The sequence below is a fragment of the Staurois parvus genome, unplaced genomic scaffold (genome assembly GCF_062004578.1).
Source record: "Staurois parvus isolate SC_StPar_1 unplaced genomic scaffold, SC_StPar_1.0 ptg000746l, whole genome shotgun sequence".
Taxonomy (NCBI): Eukaryota; Metazoa; Chordata; class Amphibia; order Anura; family Ranidae; genus Staurois; species Staurois parvus.
The window spans coordinates 944,882-969,756 of NW_028318542.1; the positions used below are offsets into that span (position 1 = coordinate 944,882).

Sequence of the window (24,875 nt, forward strand, 5' to 3'; positions counted from 1 at the left end):
ATTTCTAACAAATTATGCACAGATTTGCATGTTCATGAGGGAAATAAGTATTTGATCCCCTATCATTCAGCAGGATTTCTGGCTCCCAGGTGTCTTTCATACAGGTAAAAAGCTGAGATTAGAAGCAGTCTCTTAAAGGGAGTGCTGCTAATTTCATTTTGTTACCTGTATAAAAGACACCTGTCCACAGGAGCAATCAAACAATCAGATTCTAAGCTCTCCACCATGGCAAAGACCAAAGAGCTGTCCAAGGATGTCAGGGACAAAATTGTAGACCTACACAAGGCTGGACTGGGCTACCAAACTATCGCCAAGCAGCTAGCAAGCGGTTAATGAATTCCTTGCATTAAGCCAAATCAGTGTATACTTTGTTAGACATGCATTTCTTTTGAATTTTTTGTTGCTATTCTGTCTCTCAGTGTTACAATACACCAACCATTCGATTTTTATACTGATCCTTACTTTGTGAGTGGGCAAACATTCAGAATCAGCAGGGGATCAAATACTTATTTCCTTCACTGTATGTGTAGGCAGCCTATTCATTTCAGTAGCCTGCCCTACATAAGAGAAACCCACAAAAGAAGTCCCTGATCCTTTGCAAAATTGCACTGTACCAAAATGTGCAAATTAGCAGATAAATTAAATTTTTTTTACGTTAAAGTGGAGCTCCACCCAGAAGGGGAAGTTCTGGTTTAAAGACTGGTCCCCCACTCCCTATTAAGGATTGACACCTTCGGGGAGTGTGGGGAGAAGTGGGTACCGGAAATTGACAGTTACCCGTCCCACTTCTACTGTGATCGCCTAGGCAATCGGAAGCAGAAGTTGTCCTCCCCCCTTTCCTAGTTTTCTGTGACAGTTTTTGTATCTGCTGACTTTTATTTTTTTATAATGTGACTGGAGCTCCGCTTTGAGGTGGTTTTCAATCTCTGATATAGAATATGAACAAAGCATATCCTTCTATAGTGTAGACTTGTCTCAATCCAGAGCCTTAAGTGTCATTTCTGTTTGCTGCCTCCTTACTCTGTCACTACTGACACTAAGAGAAAAATGGTTATAAGGGAGGGCAGTCCAGCAGATTGAAAGCCTAATCTCTGTACACTGTGTGAAGGGGGGGTGGACGGGTGTCCCTTGTCCCTTCCCACCAATCAGCTCTCAGAGCTGTCCTCACTGATGTAACTTCAGCTCCCTGCCCCCTACTTTTTAGAGCTGAGAGATTATGTGAAAAATCTGTACTTTGAATGGCTTTAGAGAATTTTGCAGATAAAAAGGTACAACCTGCTTAAAATGATTTGTTTCATCTCTGTGTATCACCCGAGACCAGTCACTTTACTGGGTATATGTAAGGGTTTACAACAACTTAGACCACTTGTTCTTCAGAGGATTTACCCCCCTTCCGGACCAGGCCATTTTTGTGATACAGCCCTGCATTAATTTAACTGACAATTGCGCAGTCATACAACACTTTACATAAAATGTATATCCTTTTTTCTCATAAATAGAGCTTTCTTTCGGTGGTATTTGATCACCTCGGTTTTTATTTTTTTACGCTATAAACAAAAACAGACCGACAATTTTGAAAAAAAAAAATAAACAATATTTTTGACTTTTTGCTATAAAACATATCCAATAAAAAATAAAATTGCATCATAAAGTTAGGCTAAAATGTATTCTGATATGTCTTTTTTTATTTTTACAGTATTAATGGCGACGATCAACGACTTATAGCAGGACTGCGGCGGGCATTCTGGCACTGGGGGGAAACTGACATCCCCAGTGACACTAATACAGTGATCAATGCTAATAACAAGCACTGACACTGTATTAATGACACTGGGCAGGAAGGGGTTAACATCTGGGGCGATCAAAGGGTTAAGTCCTCATGCACACTGGACGTTTTTACAGCGGCTGTTTTTGGCTTTTGATGTTTGACTTTTTTTCTACAGCTAGTAAACCCCCCCAGCATGTTATCCTATGTGTTCATGCACACATGGACAGCAATCAATGTTTTTGGCTGGAAAAAAAAACTAGTGGGTTTTTAGAGGAGTTTTTTAGCTGCAAAACGCGGTAAAATGCCACAAACCGTTTTTTGGGAACGTTTTGACTAAAAAAAATAATTTTTTTTGGTAAAAAAAACTGCTAAAAGACGCAAATCTGGGAAAACACCGGTAAACGCTAATGCAAAAACGCTTAAAAAAGCTGAAAAACCTCAAGTTTTTAACGTGACTTCACACAGCTAACGTTACCAGTGTTATCAAAACACCCCATGTGCATGGAGCCGAACTGTGTGCTGTGTTTTATTTTGGAGATATGCTGTTGTGTACCTCTCTGCTGTGCAGAGACATACAAAGCAGCATGTCCATGCTGACAGGTGAGAAATCTGTGTTGTATATACACAGGTCTCTTTCCTGTCAGTTTTCAAGGATGATCGCAAGGTGTTGACAGGGAATCGCTGGCCAGGACCCAGTTAATGAAATCCCTAGTTGATATACATGCGAATCATGTATATATACATGTACAGTATTTCTGCTATAGGGCAGTGGGCAAGCGGGTAATGAATTCCTTGCATTAAGTCAAAAAATGTTTAGGTTAAAGTTTTGCTCCCTCACTCCCTCTAATACTTACCTGAGCCCAATCTCGATCCAGTGCTGTGCCTCTCTGCAGCGGCTCTCTCCTCTACTCCCCGCACTCACAGGCTTGGCGGAGAACCATTGGTTCCCACTGCTGTCTGTCAAATCTTGTGATGAGGGGGCAGGGCCGAGCCTCTCTGTCTATCAATGGAAAGGATCACACACAGGTGTACCACACTAGTATGCGGCTTCCTATGGTGGCATATCGAAAAGTGGAGGAGCCAGGATTGCAGGCGGGGGACTTGAAAAGGAGGTTCAGGGCTGCTCTGTGAAGTTCCACTGCACAGAGCAGGCAAGTATAACCTGTTTGTTATTTAAAAAAAAAAACAAAACAAAACATTAGACTTTACAATCACTTTAACGACACTGCTCAGTATTTGCTAAAGGGCAACGCGTTTCTGTGCATGTCGGGAAAGCACACAATTTTGCCTTTAAACTCGTTGCCATAATTAACACAAGGTAGAGCAGCATTGAGCACAGAGTACTCCATAAACACGGGTGCTCTATCTTCATCCAGTCTGCAAGTCTGTTATGGGGGGAAAGGAGGAAGACACAGCTTTTCCTATAGCTGTACCGCTGACCCTGACTCCATTCCAACACCTGACTGTGCATCACATACTTCCCTTCACTAATTCATGTGAGTGTATTTGTTTTTAACTTGTCACAGTAAAAGATAAGTATTATTGAGAAAAATCATTGTTTTTTGTCTTTCAAGATTCTCAGAATTCCTTGTGCTGTTGGTATGAGAGCTACAGGATCCTGGCATTTGTGACCAAATTTGTTAACCCTGTAATGGATTGTGCTCAAGGATGCTGTTCGGTGCAGAGTGGATATGGGTTGTTTTTTTCCCCAGTGCTGCTTGTAGTACTGTGGAAAATAAATTAAATAAAAAAAAAAAAACAGTGTGTGGGCTCACATGTGATCCAATGAAACCTCATCCAATCAGCAAACGCCTTGTGCTAAGCTGGACTGATGTAAGTATGCAGTACAGATGTATCCTGGAGCTTTAAGAGTTAATAAAGTATATGAAGTGCCCTCTTCTAGTTAGGCTGCTAGGTTGAATTTAGTTTTTTGTCTCACTGTAGTTAGTGGAGCAGTAATCTATTAGTTTTGTTTGGTTAGGTAGCTGGGTGTTTGATTTCTGATGATGGCACTGATATGCAGCAATGTTGGGCACTGATAGGTGGCACTGATGTGTGGAGCTGACTGGCAGCACTGAATGACTTATTCTTGATGGATTCCAGGAAGTAAATGCTACATTATAATGCTTTATACTTCATGAATTTCAGGAAGTATATGTATCATGAATCATCTGCCCTTACTCAAGATGGCCATGGCCAGAAATGTTAGGAGGGGTGTTTTTCAAAGTGATTTCTCAACAAAATAAAGCAAAGAGACAGGGATGGATGAATTTGCTTTCAATATTAAAAAATGAATTAAACATCATTTTCAGTTTGTGGTGCTTGAAGGGATTAGCCTTTTAGCTTAATGTGCCGCCATTTTGTTCTCTGATTAGCCTAAGTTCTGCCATTTCAGAATGAATATCCATTTTAAACTTGTATCAGTATTTGAAAGATTAATTATTGTTTTAAGACTGTTCTTTGATTTTTTGTAAGAGTTTAAAGTTCCTTTTTTCCTCTCAGCTCCAATTTCCCTTATTCCTACTAGCCAGCATAAAAGTGAAAGTCTGCAATTGAATATATCCTGTCGCAAGATTATAAATAATTATAGCCAATGATAAATAGGGAAATTGGCTACTTTCTATCCTGAATAAAAGGTCATAATTGACGCATATGATAATGATTAACATATATGATATATGATTGGTTATGATTAACATATATGATATTTGATTGGTTTCTATATATCTGATATTTGATTGGTTTTATATTCTTATGCATTGTTTGAAGTTTCATATATAAGTTTAAACACGGAAGAATAAATTCAGTTCAGTCTGAGATACCATCTTGTGTCTGTGTGCAATTCCTATATCTCAGAGTGGGCTCCAGATCTGAAGGACAGTGACTGGTCAACCGGGGACAGACGGGGGTCATTGTATCTGGGAAGGAACATGAGCCAATTCCTTTCAGTGCTCAGATGCAGTTTAGTTCCACTTTAATGGCTTCTTTTTTTAATGTAACAGCTTCCCATTTCAGCCTTTGAAAAAATGAAGATATGTTATCAATATACTGTAGTTCGTGGAGTTTGGGTTGAGATGTTCTCAAGATGAAAAATCACTTATACTGTACATTATAAAACTAACCAAGAGTGTGTTCACCATTTTGGAAAATACAGTGTCTTTTTTTTAAGCTTGAGTTGTTAATAAATACTTTTCCAGCCCAAGCACCCAGAATAGCATGAATATTGTATGCACCAGCTGTATGATTTTTGAGAGTCAGTTGGCCACATGATGTCCCCTGCAGTTGGGTGTTACAACATGAACAGCTAATTTTTAATGGTCACTCATGTAATCTTGTGTTATCAGGTAAAATTCTGTTTTTTCTAAACTATAGTTGAATATATACATGCAGAATTTTGAATGCACATCTTTGAAGCAACGAGCTGACTAACAAAATGGTAGGCTTAGGATCTGGCAGACAAAATACAATGCACAATAAATTACGGTATATGAAAACATAGAGTATAATTAAAGGCTATTCATTTTATTATCTAATAATTACTCATAATTTAAAATAATGTAATCATTTTTATGCCTCAAAAAAACAAATATTTATGTTGGTCTCTGTGGCACGTCTCTCCTCCTCTACACTATGACACCATCTCTTAAATGTTGCATGAAGGGTATTTTACCGAGGAACTGCAAACATTGTATAATGCCGAGCTCTTGAAGCATTGGTTTTGGGTTCTGGGGTGATCTCTACTTCCTTCTTATCCACAGTTGGTTTCAAAGTAAACCTCTGGAGTACAGTAGTGAAAAACAAGAAAAGCTCCATACGGGCCAGACCTTCTCCTGCACATACACGCTTGCCTAAGGTGAAGAAAAGGGGGGAAAAAATTCAGCTTTAAGATGGCAGCACATGTACAACCTGCAGGTTACAGTTCTCTTGCTTGTTGGGGAATTGGTGCTTAAGGAACACCTAATAATGCTCTTTAAATGCTTTCCAGCCCCTTCGAGGTTCAGGGCAGACTTTGTGACTATGTACACCATTCTAACTAAACACACCACTAATCAAAAGGGGTTATTCACAAGATGGATCTGACTTGAGTGTAGTGTTTGGAAAATAGGTAGGTTGCACAGCACATAATGATTGTCAAGAGGCTGTGGTCCTGTCCACAATCTCTCTGGAAGATAAAAAAAAAATGTGCACCATCAATCCAGACAGTAGGGGGTTCATTATTATTGTCCAAAAGAGTGCAAAAACTCTGATTCTTAAAGGAAGAGGCCAACCAAAGGCATCATCAGATGTTATCTGAGAGAAATCCTCCAGATGACATTCATACAAGCAACAGAAGAGTGTCTAACCTCAACCAAGAAAGTGACATCAAGTGCTTTACACCCCCATTGAAAAGCTCTGCAGCTTACCAAAGCTTATTGACCCTCAGACCATAAGTGGTGAAATGCACTCAAAAGCTTTAAAAAGAGGCATTCACCCAAGCTCTGCCAAGCAGTCAGCATAGCTATCCAAATAGGACCTCCTTCAGGCACAGTGTGCAAAGTATGTAAACATAAAACACAAGGACAAACGCGTCCTTGCTATGTCATGAAACACGTAGGGTAGAGCCAGGATGTATGGAGGCAATCTTAGTTACTGGTCAGCATGAACAACTGTATGGAGCAGGACCCCGATTTACTCTTTTTTTTTTTTTTTTAATAGTTCTTCTTGCTGCTTCCTCACCTAGATCTAGTCTTGACCACACCTTGCCTCCTAGGATATTCACGTTAACATTCAAGGAGGCAATGTTGCAGTCGGAGGTGAAGTATCGCTTAATTTCAATCCTGGCAGAGATCTGCGACATGTCTGTACATGAACAGGATCTTGCACATGAGCATATATGCTCTGGGTCTTTGCCAGATATTTAGAACCCTGAAGCGACCTTTGGTCTGAACATGCTTGAGATCTCCCTGAGCAGGAGTTTCAAGATGGCAGCACGGAAGCAAAACAGCAAAAGGAGAGATTCAACCTGGACTCAATGGACTAATAGGTATAATTTTTACTATCTTACAGAGAAAATTATTAGAGAGTTGAAATTTAGTTTTTCCTAGGTAGGGTGAAGTTTTTATCTAAACGACAGTCAAGTCTTGCCTCCTATTCATATTTCATATATCTAAAATTGTGAAAATGAAAAAATATAGCTAATCTGATCAACACCTTTGCTGACCAATAGTTACCAAATACGAATGACAAGTAAAGTCAGTTGGAGCAGGTATTTGATTGAGCCTGGTTTCACATACATGCAGTGCATCGCATGTGATTCGCACAGGAACCGCACCATATTCCTGTGCAAATCACATGCGATTTGTGTGCGGTGCAATTGGAGCCATACATTTTGTATGGCTCTATTCGCACCGTACCCGCACAAAAAACGTGCAGGACCCTTTTTTTGGTCCGCACTAGAATCAGATTGCATGGGTATTCACACCTATGCAATCCGATTCTGCACATCGCACCACAAACACCCACCCACAGCGGTTCGCATGAACAGGGTGCGATTGTGATGCGGTGTGGAATGCGCACTGAAAATGCTGCGAATTCCGCACTGCATCAGTGTGAACCAGGGCTGAAGATCTGCATAGGTTTTGCTCGCTGGCACGCCCACCTTTCCTGAAAGTTTATGTCTACAGCTAAAATAAGCACAGTCAAATCCATTGTGGTTTGCTTCTAACCAAGAAGCACTGACTGTATATGCAGAAGAAATTAAGCATCCTCATTTACACACAGAAGGTGCATAGTATAGCTAAACAAGAAATGGATAATGGACTGCCTTTAATGTTTGCATAAATCCGCACGTTCCTAACCCCAGAAACCACTAAACAGCTCTTCCACTCCCTCATCATATCACGACTCGACTACTGCAACTCCCTCCTCACTGGCCTGCCTCGCCGCTGGCTATCCCCGCTTCAGTCGATCCTGAATACGGCTGCCAGACTCATTCACCTTTCCAACCGCTCCATCTCCGCCACCCCCCTCTGCCAATCCCTCCACTGGCTTCCGATTGCGCAACGGATCAAATTCAAAATCCTAACACTGACGTACAAAGCTGTCCACCATACTGCCCCGTACTACATCACTGACCTAATATCCAAGTACCACCCAGCACGCACACTCCGCTCCTCACAAGACCTCCTTCTCTCTAGTTCCCTGGTCTCCTCCTCCCATGCCCGCCTCCAGGACTTCTCCAGGGTGTCACCCATCCTCTGGAACTCCCTGCCCCAACCCATCAGATTATCACCTACTCTCTTCTCCTTTAGGCGCACCCTGAAAACCCATCTCTTCAGGGAAGCCTACCCCACCCCCTGCTAACCTGCCGACCTCCTCCACTCTTCCTACCACTCCATTCCCCACAGCTATCTCCTCCTGTGCCACCATCCCCTCCCTCCTAGATTGTAAGCTCGAAAGAGCAGGGCCCTCGATCCCCTCATGTTTTGCATTGTATGGGTATTGTTCTGTCACATGTTCTGTCCCCCTTTGTAATGTACAGCGCTGAGCGAACCATTGGCGCTTTATAAATACTGTATAATAATAATAATAATAATTCTCTAGTACTGTACCTGCAGAAAATGGCATAAAGGCATCATTTTTCTTAAACACCCCATTCTCATCAAGAAAGTGTGCAGGATCAAAGTTAGTAGGATTCTTAAAGAATTTGGGATCTTTCAAAACAGAAGTGAGGGTAACAACCACCAAGGTGCCCTAAATTGAAAATAAGATAAAAATACAATCAAAACATAATTATCATCACAAATTTCTAATTGGAGTTTTGGAAAAGTATTTTAACTGATTTTACTCTTTATCTTAGAGTTTAGCAACCTGAACTATAGCATGTCCTGCAGTTTAAGAGAACCGGTCACCTTGCCCAAACTCCACCATTAGTGGTGAAAAATCCACCTATTTTTATAGGTTAGGATTTGCAGCTATTTGTATATTTATTATAATTTTTTCCGTGTCGCTATTTATACTATCTTATTACAAACTCCACTATTGCAGCTGCCAATATACCTGAGCTGGTGTCAAATCTCAGATGGAGGAGTTACCTAAGTTCCATTATGTAACAATTCTCAGACCTTGTGATAGGCCATGGGAACTACATCATGGAAGGGGGTCACATGTCCCTATAGCCAGAAACACATCATCAACGTCCATAAAAGAGGAGAATTTGGGGATCCTTGGAGAAGGAAGAAAAGGTAATTTGGAGAGTAGGATTTTATAAAGATCCTGCCAATTGACCCTGAAGGTGACAGGATCTCTTTAAAAATGTGAACAGTGTTACTTTAAATTGTTTCCAATACACAACTGACAGAATCAACGCATCTCAATTAATTTTGTTAGGAGATGATCACTTGGCAATTCCTTTATAAAAGACACACATTTTTTATAAATACCCCTACCTCAGGAATGTTATATCCTTGGAAGGTGATGTCTTTGCTGGTAGCATGAAGTAATCCTGATGGAACTATATCAGCAAATCTTTGGATTTCATGTATGACGGCATCTGTATATGGCATCTTGTTCCTGTCCTCCACAGAGGGAAGGCGATCTTGTCCAATCACAGTGTCAATTTCTTTCTGGACCTTCTCTGCAGGTTACATGAAAACTTTGATAGAAATGGCAAGCAGTTTTCCTTCAAAGAGAACCTGCTATCAAAAAGCAAAATATCTCTATGAGAAGGCAATGCTGTGCAATGACTAGTCAAGGACATGAGGTCTCTCATATAGTATATTTTTATTAAGATCTTTAGGATTCGTAGGCTGACTGCAGAACTTTGCTGTTGGGCAGTGAGCTAACAAACTACATTTCCCACAGGAGCTGGAGTGTGGGCAGAGGTAAATAAATACAGATGCCCGGGAACCCAATGACAAGAAGTGAGTGGGGAGAGTTGGAGTGCAGGTGTGAGAAGAAGGCTGTACAAGAAACCAGAGGACCGGGTCAGGCCAGAGAGAGGGAGAGTGGAGGAAGAAAATGCCGACAGCTGTCACCGCTAATGAGTCTGGTGTACTGTCCTGTGGACAGCGATCCAGAGTGCTACTGTCCAGGGTGATCTCTGAAGGAGGAACCACAGGAACACTGGCGGCCCTTCCATCTACAGAGACCATCAGCTACCTGACCGGAGTCATGGATCAGGTGAGAGAGTTCCATCCTCAAGCCATTTAAGTTGCCAATGAAGCTTGACATCAGCCTCTGAGAGCCCAAAGTGAGCTAGTCGCATTGTTTGGTAGTTTCTTTGCTCACTGAGGGAAGTAATATCTTAGGACTGAGCCTACTGGTCAAATTCTGAATTGCATAACTGATTAAGATTTAGATGTATGCTGACCTTTACTTGAAGTTGCCAAGAGTGATAGCTGCTATTAGAAGCACACGTTTTCTTTGTTTCTTTTGTTGTTTTATGCTCTCAATATAAATCAAAATATTAGTGTGAGTCTAATTTCTAGTGTTAGCCAGAGGATTCCTTTGACCAGAAGTTTACGGTGATGTCAGCAGGGCTTGGGCTTCCAGGGATGGGTCAGAGAAGACAGAAAATCCAACAATTATTCAGCGACCCTTAAGGGGGTAGTACTACACAAGTTAGACATATAATGCTGAAGAAAAAAATAAATAAAAAGACATATAATTGAGTTGAGGATGAAACAGGAATGAAAAATTCAGGTGAAATGTTTGTATTTGGATAAATATAATAAATTGTTGAGTTTTTTAATGAACAATTTAATAAAAGATATAAGAAAAAAAAGACATATAAATGAGGTGTTAAACAGCAAAAAAAAGGTTGAATTTAGAGGGGCAAACACTCCAAAAGAAAAAAAGGGGAAAAAGAGAACATAAAATAAATAAATATGTAGAAAAAATGCAAAGGGAAGGACCTGCTGGGGAGATAACCACATTATGTGAAAAAATGGGAATCAGGAAGGTTACAAATTTGGAATTATTCATAAAAGATATCAAAGGAAGCCATATTTCCTGAAAATAAGAATATTGTTTTTGTAGCTGTACTGATAGTTCTTCCATACTCTATTCAATTCAGTTAACCTCTCTGCTATAGGAAGTATGGACTGGAACTTCAAATATCTCTGAATAATTGCCCTGGCAGCCACTAAAATGTAATGTAAATTCTCTTTCTTGACCATAGAAATAGATTCTGAAAGCATAGGCATGAGGTCTTTAAGGCCCCAGGTTAGAAAAAAAAAGATATGAGCAGCAGAAACATAATGTGAGATCCAGGGACAGACAAAGTCAAAGGTGTAGAGCAATTGTGGGAAGTCAGATAAGCCAGGAGTCAGAGTTCTGTCACGCAGATCTAGATCCAGGAAGGGTTTGTGGCACGCTCTTCAACCTCTAATTTTAACCTTAAGGTTATACACTTTAACCTCCCTGGCGGTATTCCCGAGTGTAGCTCGGGGTAAAGTTTCAGTACCACAAGCGGTAACCCCGAGCTACACTCGGGCTTACCATGCGGCGCTTCTCCGTGATCCCTCGATCACTTACCTTGTCCTGCACTCCTGCAATGTCCCTCCTGCAGTGTCCCCAGCAATGTCCTCCGGCATCTGTCATCTGTCATCTGGGTTCTGTTCCCTGCGAGCGTCGGGACGGAACAGCGGGCAATTTGAAAATGACAAAAAGTGACATTCACTAAAATCACATAGTATAACATTACTGTATCAAACCATTTCACATACATTTTGTCCCGAGTGCTTTGTCCTGTGCCCTGCCTGCATTTTTACTGTTCTTTCTGCCTGGAAACTGAGAAATGTCCATGGCATCCAAAAAGCATCTCTTTAGGTCAAAAGCTGTTTTAGACCGGCTAGAGAACAGCGATAGTACATCAGAACCACTTGCAGAATTGAGTGATAATTAGAGATGAGCGAATCGAACCAGGCGAACCGGAATTCGAGTCGAATTTCAGGAAATATTCGATTCGCGTCGAAACCGAAATTTTGCCTACTTCGGGTGCGCGAATCGAAGATTTCCCGATCAGCCGGCAAAAGTGTCCCTGCAGTGAGCTCCGCTATTTCTGACAGTTCTCTGACAGAAGGAACACATGTTTAGCGGTTGAAACATTGTATCTATTAGTTTACATTTAGGATACAGATGTTTCAACCACTGTACATGTGAAGAAGCTGTGAGAGAACTGTCAGAAATAGAGGAACTCTGCACATACACTTTTTGCCGGCTTGGAATTATTCTTCTTTTCATCCTACTTCTTCTTCTTCTTCATCCTCATCCTCAGAAGAAGAGGATGAGGATGAGGATGAAGAAGAAGAAGAAGAAGAAGAAGAAGAAGTAGGATGAAAAGAAGAATAATTCCAAGCCGGCAAAAAGTGTATGTGCAGAGTTCCTCTATTTCTGACAGTTCTCTCACAGCTTCTTCACATGTACAGCGGTTGAAACATCTGTATCCTAAATGGAAACTAATAGATACAAATTGTATCTATTAGTTTCCATTTAGGATACAGATGTTTCAACCGCTGTACATGTGAAGAAGCTGTGAGAGAACTGTCAGAAATAGAGGAACTCTGCACATACACTTTTTGCCGGCTTGGAATTATTCTTCTTTTCATCCTACTTCTTCTTCTTCATCCTCATCCTCATCCTCTTCTTCTGAGGATGAAGAAGAAGTAGGATGAAAAGAAGAATAATTCCAAGCCGGCAAAAAGTATATGTGCAGAGTTCCTCTATTTCTGACAGTTCTCTCACAGCTTCTTCACATGTACAGTGGTTGAAACATCTGTATCCTAAATGTAAACTAATAGATACAATGTTTCAACCGCTAAACATGTGTTCCTTCTGTCAGAGAACTGTCAGAAATAGCGGAGCTCACTGCAGGGACACTTTTGCCGGCTGATTGGGAAATCTTCGATTCGCGCACCCGAAGTAGGCAAAATTTCGGTTTCGACGCGAATCGAATATTTCCTGAAATTCGACTCGAATTCCGGTTCGCCTGGTTCGATTCGCTCATCTCTACTCATGGACACAGAATTGTTACTCAGGGACAGACACAGAATTGTTACTGAGGGACACAGAATTGTTACTCAGGGACACAGAATTGTTACTGAGGGACACAGAATTGTTACTCAGGGACACAGAATTGTTACTCAGGGACACAGAATTGTTACTCAGGGACAGACACAGAATTGTTACTGAGGGACACAGAATTGTTACTGAGGGACACAGAATTAGTACTCAGGGACACAGAATTGTTGCTCAGGGACACAGAATTGTTACTCAGGGACAGACACAGAATTGTTACTGAGGGACACAGAATTGTTACTCAGGGACACAGAATTGTTACTGAGGGACACAGAATTGTTACTGAGGGACACAGAATTGTTACTCAGGGACACAGAATTGTTACTCAGGGACACAGAATTGTTACTCAGGGACAGACACAGAATTGTTACTGAGGGACACAGAATGGTTACTCAGGGACACAGAATTACTGAGGGACACAGATTTGTTACTCAGGGACACAGAATTGTTACTCAGGGACACAGAATTGTTACTCAGGGACAGACACAGAATTGTTACTGAGGGACACAGAATTGTTACTCAGGGACACAAAATTGTTACTGAGGGACACAGAATTGTTACTCAGGGACACAGAATTGTTACTCAGGGACAGACACAGAATTGTTACTGAGGGACACAGAATTGTTACTGAGGGACACAGAATTGTTACTCAGGGACACAGAATTGTTACTCAGGGACAGACACAGAATTGTTACTCAGGGACACATAATTGTTACTCAGGGACACAGAATTGTTACTCAGGGACACAGAATTGTTACTCAGGGACACAGAATTGTTACTGAGGGACACAGAATTGTTACTCAGGGACACAGAATTGTTACTGAGGGACACAGAATTGTTACTCAGGGACAGACACAGAATTGTTAATGAGGGACACAGAACTGTTACTCAGGGACACAGAACTGTTACTCAGGGACAGACACAGAATTGTTACTCAGGGACAGACACAGAATTGTTACTCAGGGACAGACACAGAATTGTTACTGAGGGACACAGAATTGTTACTCAGGGACACAGAATTGTTACTGAGGGACACAGAATTGTTACTCAGGGACACAGAATTGTTACTCAGGGACAGACACAGAATTGTTACTGAGGGACACAGAATTGTTACTCAGGGACACAGAATTGTTACTCAGGGACAGACACAGAATTGTTACTGAGGGACACAGAATTGTTACTGAGGGACACAGAATTGTTACTCAGGGACACAGAATTGTTACTCAGGGACAGACACAGAATTGTTACTCAGGGACACAGAATTGTTACTCAGGGACACAGAATTGTTACTGAGGGACACAGAATTGTTACTCAGGGACACAGAATTGTTACTCAGGGACAGACACAGAATTGTTACTGAGGGACACAGAATTGTTACTGAGGGACACAGAATTTTTACTCAGGGACACAGAATTGTTACTGAGGGACACAGAATTGTTACTCAGGGAAAGACACAGAATTGTTACTGAGGGACACATAATTGTTACTCAGGGACACAGAATTGTTACTGAGGTACACATAATTGTTACTCAGGGACAGACACAGAATTGTTACTGAGGGACACAGAATTGTTACTGAGGGACACAGAATTGTTACTCAGGGACACAGAATTGTTACTCAGGGACAGACACATAATTGTTACTGAGGGACACATAATTGTTACTCAGGGACACAGAATTGTTACTGAGGGACACAGAATTGTTACTCAGGGACACATAATTGTTACTCAGGGACACAGAATTGTTACTCAGGGACAGACACAGAATTGTTACTGACGGACACAGAATTGTTACTGAGGGACACAGAATTGTTACTCAGGGACAGACACAGAATTGTTACTCAGGGACAGACACATAATTGTTACTGAGGGACACAGAATTGTTACTGAGGGACACAGAATTGTTACTGAGGGACACAGAAGTGTTACTGAGGGACACAGAAGTGTTACTGAGGGACACAGTATTTTTACTCAGGGACAGACACAGAATTGTTACTCAGGGACACAGAATTGTTACTCAGGGACACAGAATTTTTACTCAGGGACACATAATCGTTGAATTAAAGAGTATGTCAGACAACATGCAGAGGAGTGGCAGAGGAGGCAATGTTTTAGGAGCGAGCAGACGTGGCAGCAGAGGAAGGGGTCGAGGCAGCACTAGTCGCAGCCAGAGGCCAGTGCTCCCGGTATCATCCAGCGGTCGTGTCTCCACCGACAACCCTGTCATTGATTGGTTGGCTCGGTCGTCTTCCTCTTCCCAGGTCACCTCTGACACCTACAGCCAACGGTCGGTGTGTAAGTCAGACACAACCGTTAGTTGGCATGGGCCGGGAGCAAGCCCACTGAAATCACGTGTCCTCTACCTGCCCCTGTCCTTTGCTGTTCCCTCACCAAGCGAAGTATCGCATGCTGTGGGCTCAGCCCCACTGTACAGTGAGGAAGAGCTAACAGAGGGCGGTCAGGAACGGGGGAGACATCCGCCTCTTCAGCAGCCAGGCGAAGAAGTACTGGCGAGGAGAGTGGCTCGGTAGCCGGTCTAGAGACAGGTCTGTCTCCTGACCCACACGCAGCCGAGGGGGCTAGTAGTGAGGCGGAGACCCTAATTGATGATGAGGAGGTTGATCGCACTTGGCAGCCTCGTCGTCATCAGGCAATTTCTTCCGCATCATCAGGAGAAGAGGGTGCCAGCTTGGCAGCGAGCAAAACAGTCGGTGGGTTGCCCAGGAGGCAGCAGGGTCGCAGCAGTGTCAGTGGAGGCAAATGGCCACGGAGTAGAGCACCAGCTCCACTGCAGCCTACCACCACGGCCAGTAGTGGTGCCGGTGTGCACGGAGGAAGTAGCAGTCAGCCAGTGAGGAGTAGCGGGGGCAAAGTTTCCTACTCGGCGGTGTGGCAATTTTTCGTCAAGCCGCCCGAGGAAGTAAACGTAGCCGTATGTTGACTATGTGGCCAGAAAGTCAAGCGTGGCCAGGGGGCCCATGTTGGGACTACAGCGTTGCGTCAGCATATGCAGCGTCACCATTTGGTGGCCTGGGAAAACCGTGATAAAGATACGGCGGTTCTGCCTGCCCCAGCCCCCGCTCCATCACCCGCTCCGTTACTTGCTCCGTCACCCGACGTCAATCACCCTCTATCAGCCAGTCAAGGCTCCAACATCTCTGCTGAGGGGAGTTGTTCCGCTCGTTCAGATGCTCCTTCTCCTGCTACTCCTCTTCACGGATTCCGTCAGCAGTCTTTTTTGGAATCCGTTTCCAAGAGACAACAGTTTGCGAGCACGCACCCGACGGTGCAAAAGCTGAACGTCCTCCTGTCCAAGTTGCTGGTGCTGCAGTCCCTCCCTTTCCAAGTGGTGGACTCAGCACCTTTCCGAGAAATGATGGCTTGTGCCGCGCCGCGGTGGAGAGTGCCAAGCCGGCATTTCTTCGCCAAAAAGGCAGTGCCAGCCCTGCATTCACATGTAGAAGAGATGGTGGGCCAGTCTTTGAGCATGTCGGTCTCTGCCAAAGTGCACGGCAGCGCCGACGTGTGGAGCTGTAACTACAGTCAGGGACAGTACATGTCATTTACGGCCCACTGGGTGAACGTGGTGCCGGCACAGCCGCACCAGCAACTTGGACAGGTCACGCCGCTTTTGCCTCCACGTTTGCACGTCCTTGGTCCAGCAAAGATGTCCGCCTCTACCACCTCTTCTTCCGCCGTGTCCTCAGCCGCCACCCCCGTGCCAAGTCCCATTACCCGACCGGCATATCACATGTGCAGGGCGCAACGGTGTCACGCTGTGCTGCACCTGGTATGCCTTGGCGAACGTAGTCACACAGGGGAGGAACTTCTGAGTGTAATGAACAGAGAAATCGACAGATGGCTGTCTCCGCGCAAACTGAAAATCGGAACCATGTTGACCGACAACGGAAAGAACATGGTGTCTGCTCTGCGTCAAGGAAGGTTGTGCCATGCGCCATGCATGGCTCACGTGTTCAATCTGGTTGTCAAGCGGTTCCTAAAATTCACCATCCCACTGCAAGACATCCTTAAAATGTCACGTAAACTTTGCATGCATTTCAGCCATTCCTACAGCGCAAAGCACACCCTCCTTGAGCTGCAGCGGCAGAACGGAATTCCACAGCATCGCCTGATCTGCGACGTTGCAACAAGGTGGAATTCAACCCTACACATGTTAGACCGCCTTTACGAGCAGCGAAAGGCCATCACCGATTTCCTGATGTTACAAGCGGATAAAGGTACTCCCCTGTGTAACTTCGATGTCAGCCGTTGGCAGCTCATGCGTGACACCTGCCGCTTGCTCAGGCCCTTTGAGGAGGCCACGCTATTCATGAGTCGGCAGGACTATGGGATGAACGACGTCATTCCTCTGTTGCACGTCCTGGAACAAATGCTGTTAACAATGGCTGGTCAGGGTGCGGTAGACGTGGCGCACAGATCTCAACGCCACATGACCCCTGTGGGGGCAGGACAGGAAGAAGAGGAGGAGGTAGAGGAGGACATTTGTGCTCAGGAATTATTGAGTGAAATGGGTGGTTTTTCCACTCAGCGGACAGGAGTGGAGGAGCAGGAGCATCTGGTAGAGGAGGAGGAGACAGAGGACCCAGACGCACCGTGGCAGTATGCTGTGGAGATGGAGGCAGGGAGTCCCTCGCATTCCTTGGCACAAATGGCCCATAGCATGCTCGGTTGCTTGCGTAGGGACAGCCGAATAATAACCATCAGACAGAGGGATGACTTTTGGCTGTCCACCTTGTTGGACCCTTGCTACCGTTCCAAAATGGTGGCCTTTTTCACACCTGCTGAGAGGGAGGCCAAAATTACGTACTATAAAAACCACCTATGTAGTCAGTTGGTCTCTGCCTTTCTGCGCCAACGTCCATCCTCAGACACTGTGGGCCCTGTGCGCTCGCGTTCCGCTGCCATGGCAGCAGGGGAGGGGTGGGGTGGTAGGAGCAGTGGCAGCTCCACCAGCAGCGGCTGCCTCAGTCTGCAGTCGATGATGAGTAGCTTTCTTCACCAGCGCAGTGAGGAAACTACTAACCAGCCGCAGCAGCAGCAGCAGCAGCAGCAGCAGCAGCAGCAGCATCAGGTGGACCTGGAGCAGGAGCTCAAACAACAGGCTTGGGCCTACTTGGACAGCACCCTGCCAACCGAGGTAGACAATCCCCTTGACTACTGGGCAACGAAACTTGACCTTTGGCCCCAACTAGCTGAATTTGCCCTTGAAAGGCTGTCATGCCCGGCCAGTAGCGTGGCATCGGAGCGCGTGTTTAGTGCGGCAGGAGGTATTGTAACTCCGCGGAGGACACGACTGTCCACCCAAAGTGTGGAGAGACTCACGTTTGTGAAAATGAATCAGGCGTGGATTAGTCTGGATTTCAAACCACCAGTTCCTGACACAACTGACTAAATCCGCCATGAATCATGCCCCTGCCATGTGCCACTTTCAGGTCTCCTCACACTGCTGGTGTGTTCCATTTTGTCATAGAGTGCTGGCAGATTACGGGCCTCCCATAGCTGCTGCCAGGCCCCTAATCTGCCATGGGCCCCCGTACTGCCTCCTCATGCTGCTGCCAGGTCCACAGTGTGTCATGCCATGTGCCACTTTCAGGTCTCCTCACACTGCTGGTGTGTTCCATTTTGTCATAGGGTGCTGGCAGATTACGGGCCTCCCATAGCTGCTGCCAGGCCCCTAATCTGCCATGGGCCCCCGTACCGCCTCCTCACGCTGCTGCCAGGTCCACAGTGTGTCATGCCATGTGCCACTTTCAGGTCTCCTCACACTGCTGCTGTGTTCCATTTTGTCATAGGGTGCTGGCAGATTACGGGCCTCCCATAGCTGCTGCCAGGCCCCTAATCTGCCATGGGCCCCCGTACCGCCTCCTCACGCTGCTGCCAGGTCCACAGTGTGTCATGCCATGTGCCACTTTCAGGTCTCCACACACTGCTGCTGTGTTCCATTTTGTCATAGGGTGCTGGCAGATTACGGGCCTCCCATAGCTGCTGCCAGGCCCCTAATCTGCCATGGGCCCCCGTACCGCCTCCTCACGCTGCTGCCAGGTCCACAGTGTGTCATGCCATGTGCCACTTTCAGGTCTCCTCACACTGCTGCTGTGTTCCATTTTGTCATAGGGTGCTGGCAGAATACGGGCCTCCCATAGCTGCTGCCAGGCCCCTAATCTGCCATGGGCCCCCGTACCGCCTCCTCACGCTGCTGCCAGGTCCACAGTGTGTCATGCCATGTGCCACTTTCAGGTCTCCTCACACTGCTGCTGTGTTCTATTTTGTCATAGAGTGCTGGCAGATTACGGGCCTCCCATAGCTGCTGCCAGGCCCCTAATCTGCCATGGGCCCCCGTACCGCCTCCTCACGCTGCTGCCAGGTCCGCAGTGTGTCATGCCATGTGCCACTTTCAGGTCTCCTCACACTGCTGGTGTGTTCCATTTTGTCATAGGGTGCTGGCAGATTGCGGGCCTCCCATAGCTGCTGCCAGGCCCCTAATCTGCCATGGGCCCCCGTACCGCCTCCTCACGCTGCTGCCAGGTCCACAGTGTCTCATGGGTCCCTGTACGGCCTCCCATTGCTGCTTTCTCCATCGCCACACTCTGCCATGTGCCACTTTCAGGTGTCCTCACACTGCTGCTGGGTTCCATTTTGTCATAGGATGCTGGCAGATTACGGGCCTCACATTGCTGCGGCCAAGCCCCTAATCTGCCATGGGTCCCTGTACCGCCTCCTCATGCTGCTGCCAGGTCCACAGTGTCTCATGGGTCCCTGTACCGCCTCCCATTGCTGCTGTCTCCATCGCCACACTCTGCCATGTGCCACTTTCAGGTCTCCTCACACTCCTGCTGGGTTCCATTTTGTCATAGGGTGCTGGCAGATTACGGGCCTCCCATAGCTGCTGCCAGGCCCCTAATCTGCCATGGGCCCCTGTACCGCCTCCTCACGCTGCTGCCAGGTCCACAGTGTGTCATGGGTCCCTGTACGGCCTCCCATTGCTGCTGTCTCCATCGCCACACTCTGCCATGTGCCACTTTCAGGTCTCCTCACACTCCTGCTGGGTTCCATTTTGTCATAGGATGCTGGCAGATTACGGGCCTCACATTGCTGCGGCCAGGCCCCTAATCTGCCATGGGCCCCTGTACCGCCTCCTCATGCTGCTGCCAGGTCCACAGTGTGTCATGCCATGTGCCACTTTCAGGTGTCCTCACACTGCTGCTGGGTTCCATTTTGTCATAGGATGCTGGCAGATTACGGGCCTCACATTGCTGCGGCCAGGCCCCTAATCTGCCATGGGCCCCTGTACCGACTCCTCATGCTGTGACGTTGCAACAAGGTGGAATTCAACCCTACATATGTTAGACCGCCTTTACGAACAGCGACAGGCCATCACCGATTTCCTGATGTTACAAGCGGATAAAGGTACTCCCCTGTGTAACTTAGATGTCAGCCATTGGCAGCTCATGCGTGACACCTGCCGCTTGCTCAGGCCCTTTGAGGAGGCCACGCTATTCGTGAGTCGGCAGGACTATGGGATGAACGACGTCATTCCTCTGTTGCACGTCCTGGAACAAATGCTGTTAACAATGGCTGGTCAGGGTGCGGTAGACGTGGCGCACAGATCTCAACGCCACATGACCCCTGTGGGGGCAGGACAGGAAGAAGAGGAGGAGGTAGAGGAGGACATTTGTGCTCAGGAATTATTGAGTGAAATGGGTGGTTTTTCCACTCAGCGGACAGGAGTGGAGGAGCAGGATCATCTGGTAGAGGAGGAGGAGGAGGAGACAGAGGACCCAGACGCACCGTGGCAGTATGCTGTGGAGATGGAGGCAGGGAGTCCCTCGCATTCCTTAGCACAAATGGCCCATAGCATGCTCGGTTGCTTGCGTAGCGACAGCCGAATAATAACCATCAGACAGAGGGATGACTTTTGGCTGTCCACCTTGTTGGACCCTCGCTACCGTTCCAAAATGGTGGCCTTTTTCACACCTGCTGAGAGGGAGGCCAAAATTACGTACTATAAAAACCACATATGTAGTCAGTTGGTCTCTGCCTTTCTGCGCCAACGTCCATCCTCAGACACTGTGGGCCCTGTGCGCTCACGTTCCGCTGCCATGGCAGCAGGGGAGGGGTGGGGTGGTAGGAGCAGTGGCAGCTCCACCAGCAGCGTGGGTCCCTGTACGGCCTCCCATTGCTGCTGTCTCCATCGCCACACTCTGCCATGTGCCACTTTCAGGTCTCCTCACACTGCTGGTGGGTTCCATTTTGTCATAGGGTGCTGTATGGCCTCCCATTACAGAAAAATGGTCAGGAGTACAACGTACAACATTCAGTATACAGAGAATGGGTCAAAAGTATAATGTACAGTGTAACATAGACTATAGAAAGAAAAGAGAGGAGTTTAATGCACAGCATAGGCAATGCAGAGAAGGGGCCAGGAGTAACATATACTGTTTAGAGTACACAGTTAGTGTTTTTGTCGGTCTTAAGTTTTTTACTTTGATTGTGAATAAGAAATGAAAAATATGTGAGCCAAAAACATGTTGAACATGTGTCATCTAATGTTCTTGTCAGTATTGTGTGTTTTTTACATGTGTTGTGCTCTGGCCAGAGTAGATTACTTCTCTGGCACATTATTTGGTCTGAGTTTTCTCTGTGGTAAAAGCGGATGCCTGGTTTGGATCTATCTAAATATTTGTCTGTCTATTTTTCTATGGATCAAGGATAAAAGGGCTGATTGGCTGTAAAGCTGATACTGCGGGCAAAAAGGTCCTGCTGTCTATCCTCCGTAAAGGAGTATACCTTCTTCCCCATTTTACAGTCGAGACTGGGCACACCGACGGGACAGCAGTGCAGAGTTCCAACTCTTCGTTTTCGAACTCTAAGAAGCGATCTCTTTATACAGCGATCGACCTAGGAGAGGGATCAGCCAAGAGGGCCTCTAAGAGACGTACTTGCGAACAGTATAGAAGCTCCATAAGCCCTTCATATCAAAGAATCAGAATATGCTGAGAAGAGGTCAGAAGTGTAATGTGAATCATTGCTTTTTAATGTACAATCAAAACCATACAGAAAAAAGGTCAGGAGTACAACGTACAACATACACTATACTGGGAATGGGTCAAAAGTATAATGTACAGTGTAACATAGGCTATAGAAAGAAAAGAGAGGAGTTTAATGCAAAGCATATGCAATGCAGAGAAGGGGAGAGGAGTAACATATACTGTTTAGAGTACACAGTGTTTTTGTCGGTCTTAAGTTTTTTACTTTGATTGTGAATAAGAAATGAAAAATATGTGAGCCAAAAACATGTTGAACATGTGTCATCTAATGTTCTTGTCAGTATTGTGTGTTTTTTACATGTGTTGTGCTCTGGCCAGAGTAGATTACTTCTCTGGCACATTATTTGGTCTGAGTTTTCTCTGTGGTAAAGGCGGATGCCTGGTTTGGATCTATCTAAATATTTGTCTGTCTATTTTTCTATGGATCAAGGATAAAAGGGCTGATTGGCTGTAAAGCTGATACTGCGGGCAAAAAGGTCCTGCTGTCTATCCTCCGTAAAGGGGTATACCTTCTTCCCCATTTTACAGTCGAGACTGGGCACACCGACGGGACAGCAGTGCAGAGTTCCAACTCTTCGTTTTCGAACTCTAAGAAGCGATCTCTTTACACAGCGATCGACCTAGGAGAGGGATCAGCCAAGAGGGCCTCTAAGAGATGTACTTGCAAACAGTATAGAAGCTCCATAAGTCCTTCATATCAAAGAATCAGAATATGCTGAGAAGAGGTCAGAAGTGTAATGTGAAACATAGCTTTTTAATGTACAATAAAGACTATACAGAAAAATGGTCAGGAGTACAACGTACAACATTCAGTATACAGAGAATGGGTCAAAAGTATAATGTACAGTGTAACATAGACTATAGAAAGAAAAGAGAGGAGTTTAATGCACAGCATAGGCAATGCAGAGAAGGGGCCAGGAGTAACATATACTGTTTAGAGTACACAGTTAATGTTTTTATCGGTCTTAAGTTTTTTACTTTGATTGTGAATAAGCAATGAAAAATATGTGAGCCAAAAACATGTTGAGCATGTGTCATCTAATGTTCTTGTCAGTATTGTGTGTTTTTTACATGTGTTGTGCTCTGGCCAGAGTGGATTACTTCTCTGGCACATTTTTTGGTCTGAGTTTTCTCTGTGGTAAAAGCGGATGCCTGGTTTGGATCTATCTAAATATTTGTCTGTCTATTTTTCTATGGATCAAGGATAAAAGGGCTGATTGGCTGTAAAGCTGATACTGCGGGCAAAAAGGTCCTGCTGTCTATCCTCCGTAAAGGGGTATACCTTCTTCCCCATTTTACAGTCGAGACTGGGCACACCGACGGGACAGCAGTGCAGAGTTCCAACTCTTCGTTTTCGAACTCTAAGAAGTGATCTCTTTACACAGCCATCCCTCTCCTAGGTAGAGAGGGATAAGCCAAAAGGGCCTCTAAGAGACGTACTTGCGAACAGTATAGAAGCTCCATAAGCCCTTCATATCAAAGAATCAGAATATGCTGAGAAGAGGTCAGATGTGTAATGTGAATCATTGCTTTTTAATGTACAATCAAAACCATACAGAAAAAAGGTCAGGAGTACAACGTACAACATACACTATACTGGGAATGGGTCAAAAGTATAATGTACAGTGTAACATAGACTATAGAAAGAAAAGAGAGGAGTTTAATGCACAGCATAGACAATGCAGCAAAGGGGCCAGGAGTAACATATACTTTTTAAAGTAGACAGTTAGTGTTTGTTGGTCTTAAGATTTTTACTTTGATTGTGAATAAGCAATGACAAATATGTGAGCCAAAAACATTTTGAGCGTTTGTCATCTAATGTTCTTGTCAGTATTGTGTGTTTTTTACATGTGTTGTGCTCTGGCCAGAGTAGATTACTTCTCTGGCACATTATTTGGTCTGAGTTTTCTCTGTGGTAAAAGCGGATGCCTGGTTTGGATCTATCTAAATATTTGTCTGTCTATTTTTCTATGGATCAAGGATAAAAGGGCTGATTGGCTGTAAAGCTGATACTGCGGGCAAAAAGGTCCTGCTGTCTATCCTCCGTAAAGGGGTATACCTTCTTCCCCATTTTACAGTCGAGACTGGGCACACCGACGGGACAGCAGTGCAGAGTTCCAACTCTTCTTTTTCGAACTCTAAGAAGCGATCTCTTTACACAGCGATCGACCTAGGAGAGGGATCAGCCAAGAGGGCCTCTAAGAGACGTATTTGCGAACAGTATAGAACCTCCATAAGCCCTTCATATCAAAGAATCAGAATATGCTGAGAAGAGGTCAGAAGTGTAATGTGAAAAATAGCTTTTTAATGTACAATAAAGACTATACAGAAAAATGGTCAGGAGTACAACGTACAACATTCAGTATACAGAGAATGGGTCAAAAGTATAATGTACAGTGTAACATAGACTATAGAAAGAAAAGAGAGGAGTTTAATGCACAGCATAGGCAATGCAGAGAAGGGGCCAGGAGTAACATATACTGTTTAGAGTACACAGTTAATGTTTTTATCGGTCTTAAGTTTTTTACTTTGATTGTGAATAAGCAATGAAAAATATGTGAGCCAAAAACATGTTGAGCATGTGTCATCTAATGTTCTTGTCAGTATTGTGTGTTTTTTACATGTGTTGTGCTCTGGCCAGAGTGGATTACTTCTCTGGCACATTATTTGGTCTGAGTTTTCTCTGTGGTAAAAGCGGATGCCTGGTTTGGATCTATCTAAATATTTGTCTGTCTATTTTTCTATGGATCAAGGATAAAAGGGCTGATTGGCTGTAAAGCTGATACTGCGGGCAAAAAGGTCCTGCTGTCTGTCCTCCGTAAAGGGGTATACCTTCTTCCCCATTTTACAGTCGAGACTGGGCACATCGATGGGACAGCAGTGCAGAGTTCCAACTCTTCGTTTTCGAACTCTAAGAAGCGATCTCTTTACACAGCTATCGACCTAGGAGAGGGATCAGCCAAGAGGGCCTCTAAGAGACGTA

At 45.0% G+C, this 24,875-nt stretch overlaps 1 protein-coding gene across 1 annotated transcript in view; it reads right to left on the minus strand.

Annotated features, from left to right (window-relative positions):
- Window positions 1–5,378: 5,378 nt before the first annotated feature.
- The window catches only part of LOC149445091 (cytochrome P450 2G1-like), a 776,615-nt gene continuing 757,118 nt past the window's right edge, over window positions 5,379–24,875 (minus strand). Inside the window, exons 7-9 of the mRNA XM_089654137.1 lie at window positions 9,196–9,383; window positions 8,359–8,500; window positions 5,379–5,616 (exon numbers count right to left, since the gene is read on the minus strand). Of these exons, the coding sequence (XP_089510263.1) occupies window positions 5,435–5,616; window positions 8,359–8,500; window positions 9,196–9,383 (512 nt within the window). The 3' untranslated portion in view covers window positions 5,379–5,434. The remainder of the gene's footprint in view (window positions 5,617–8,358; window positions 8,501–9,195; window positions 9,384–24,875) is intronic.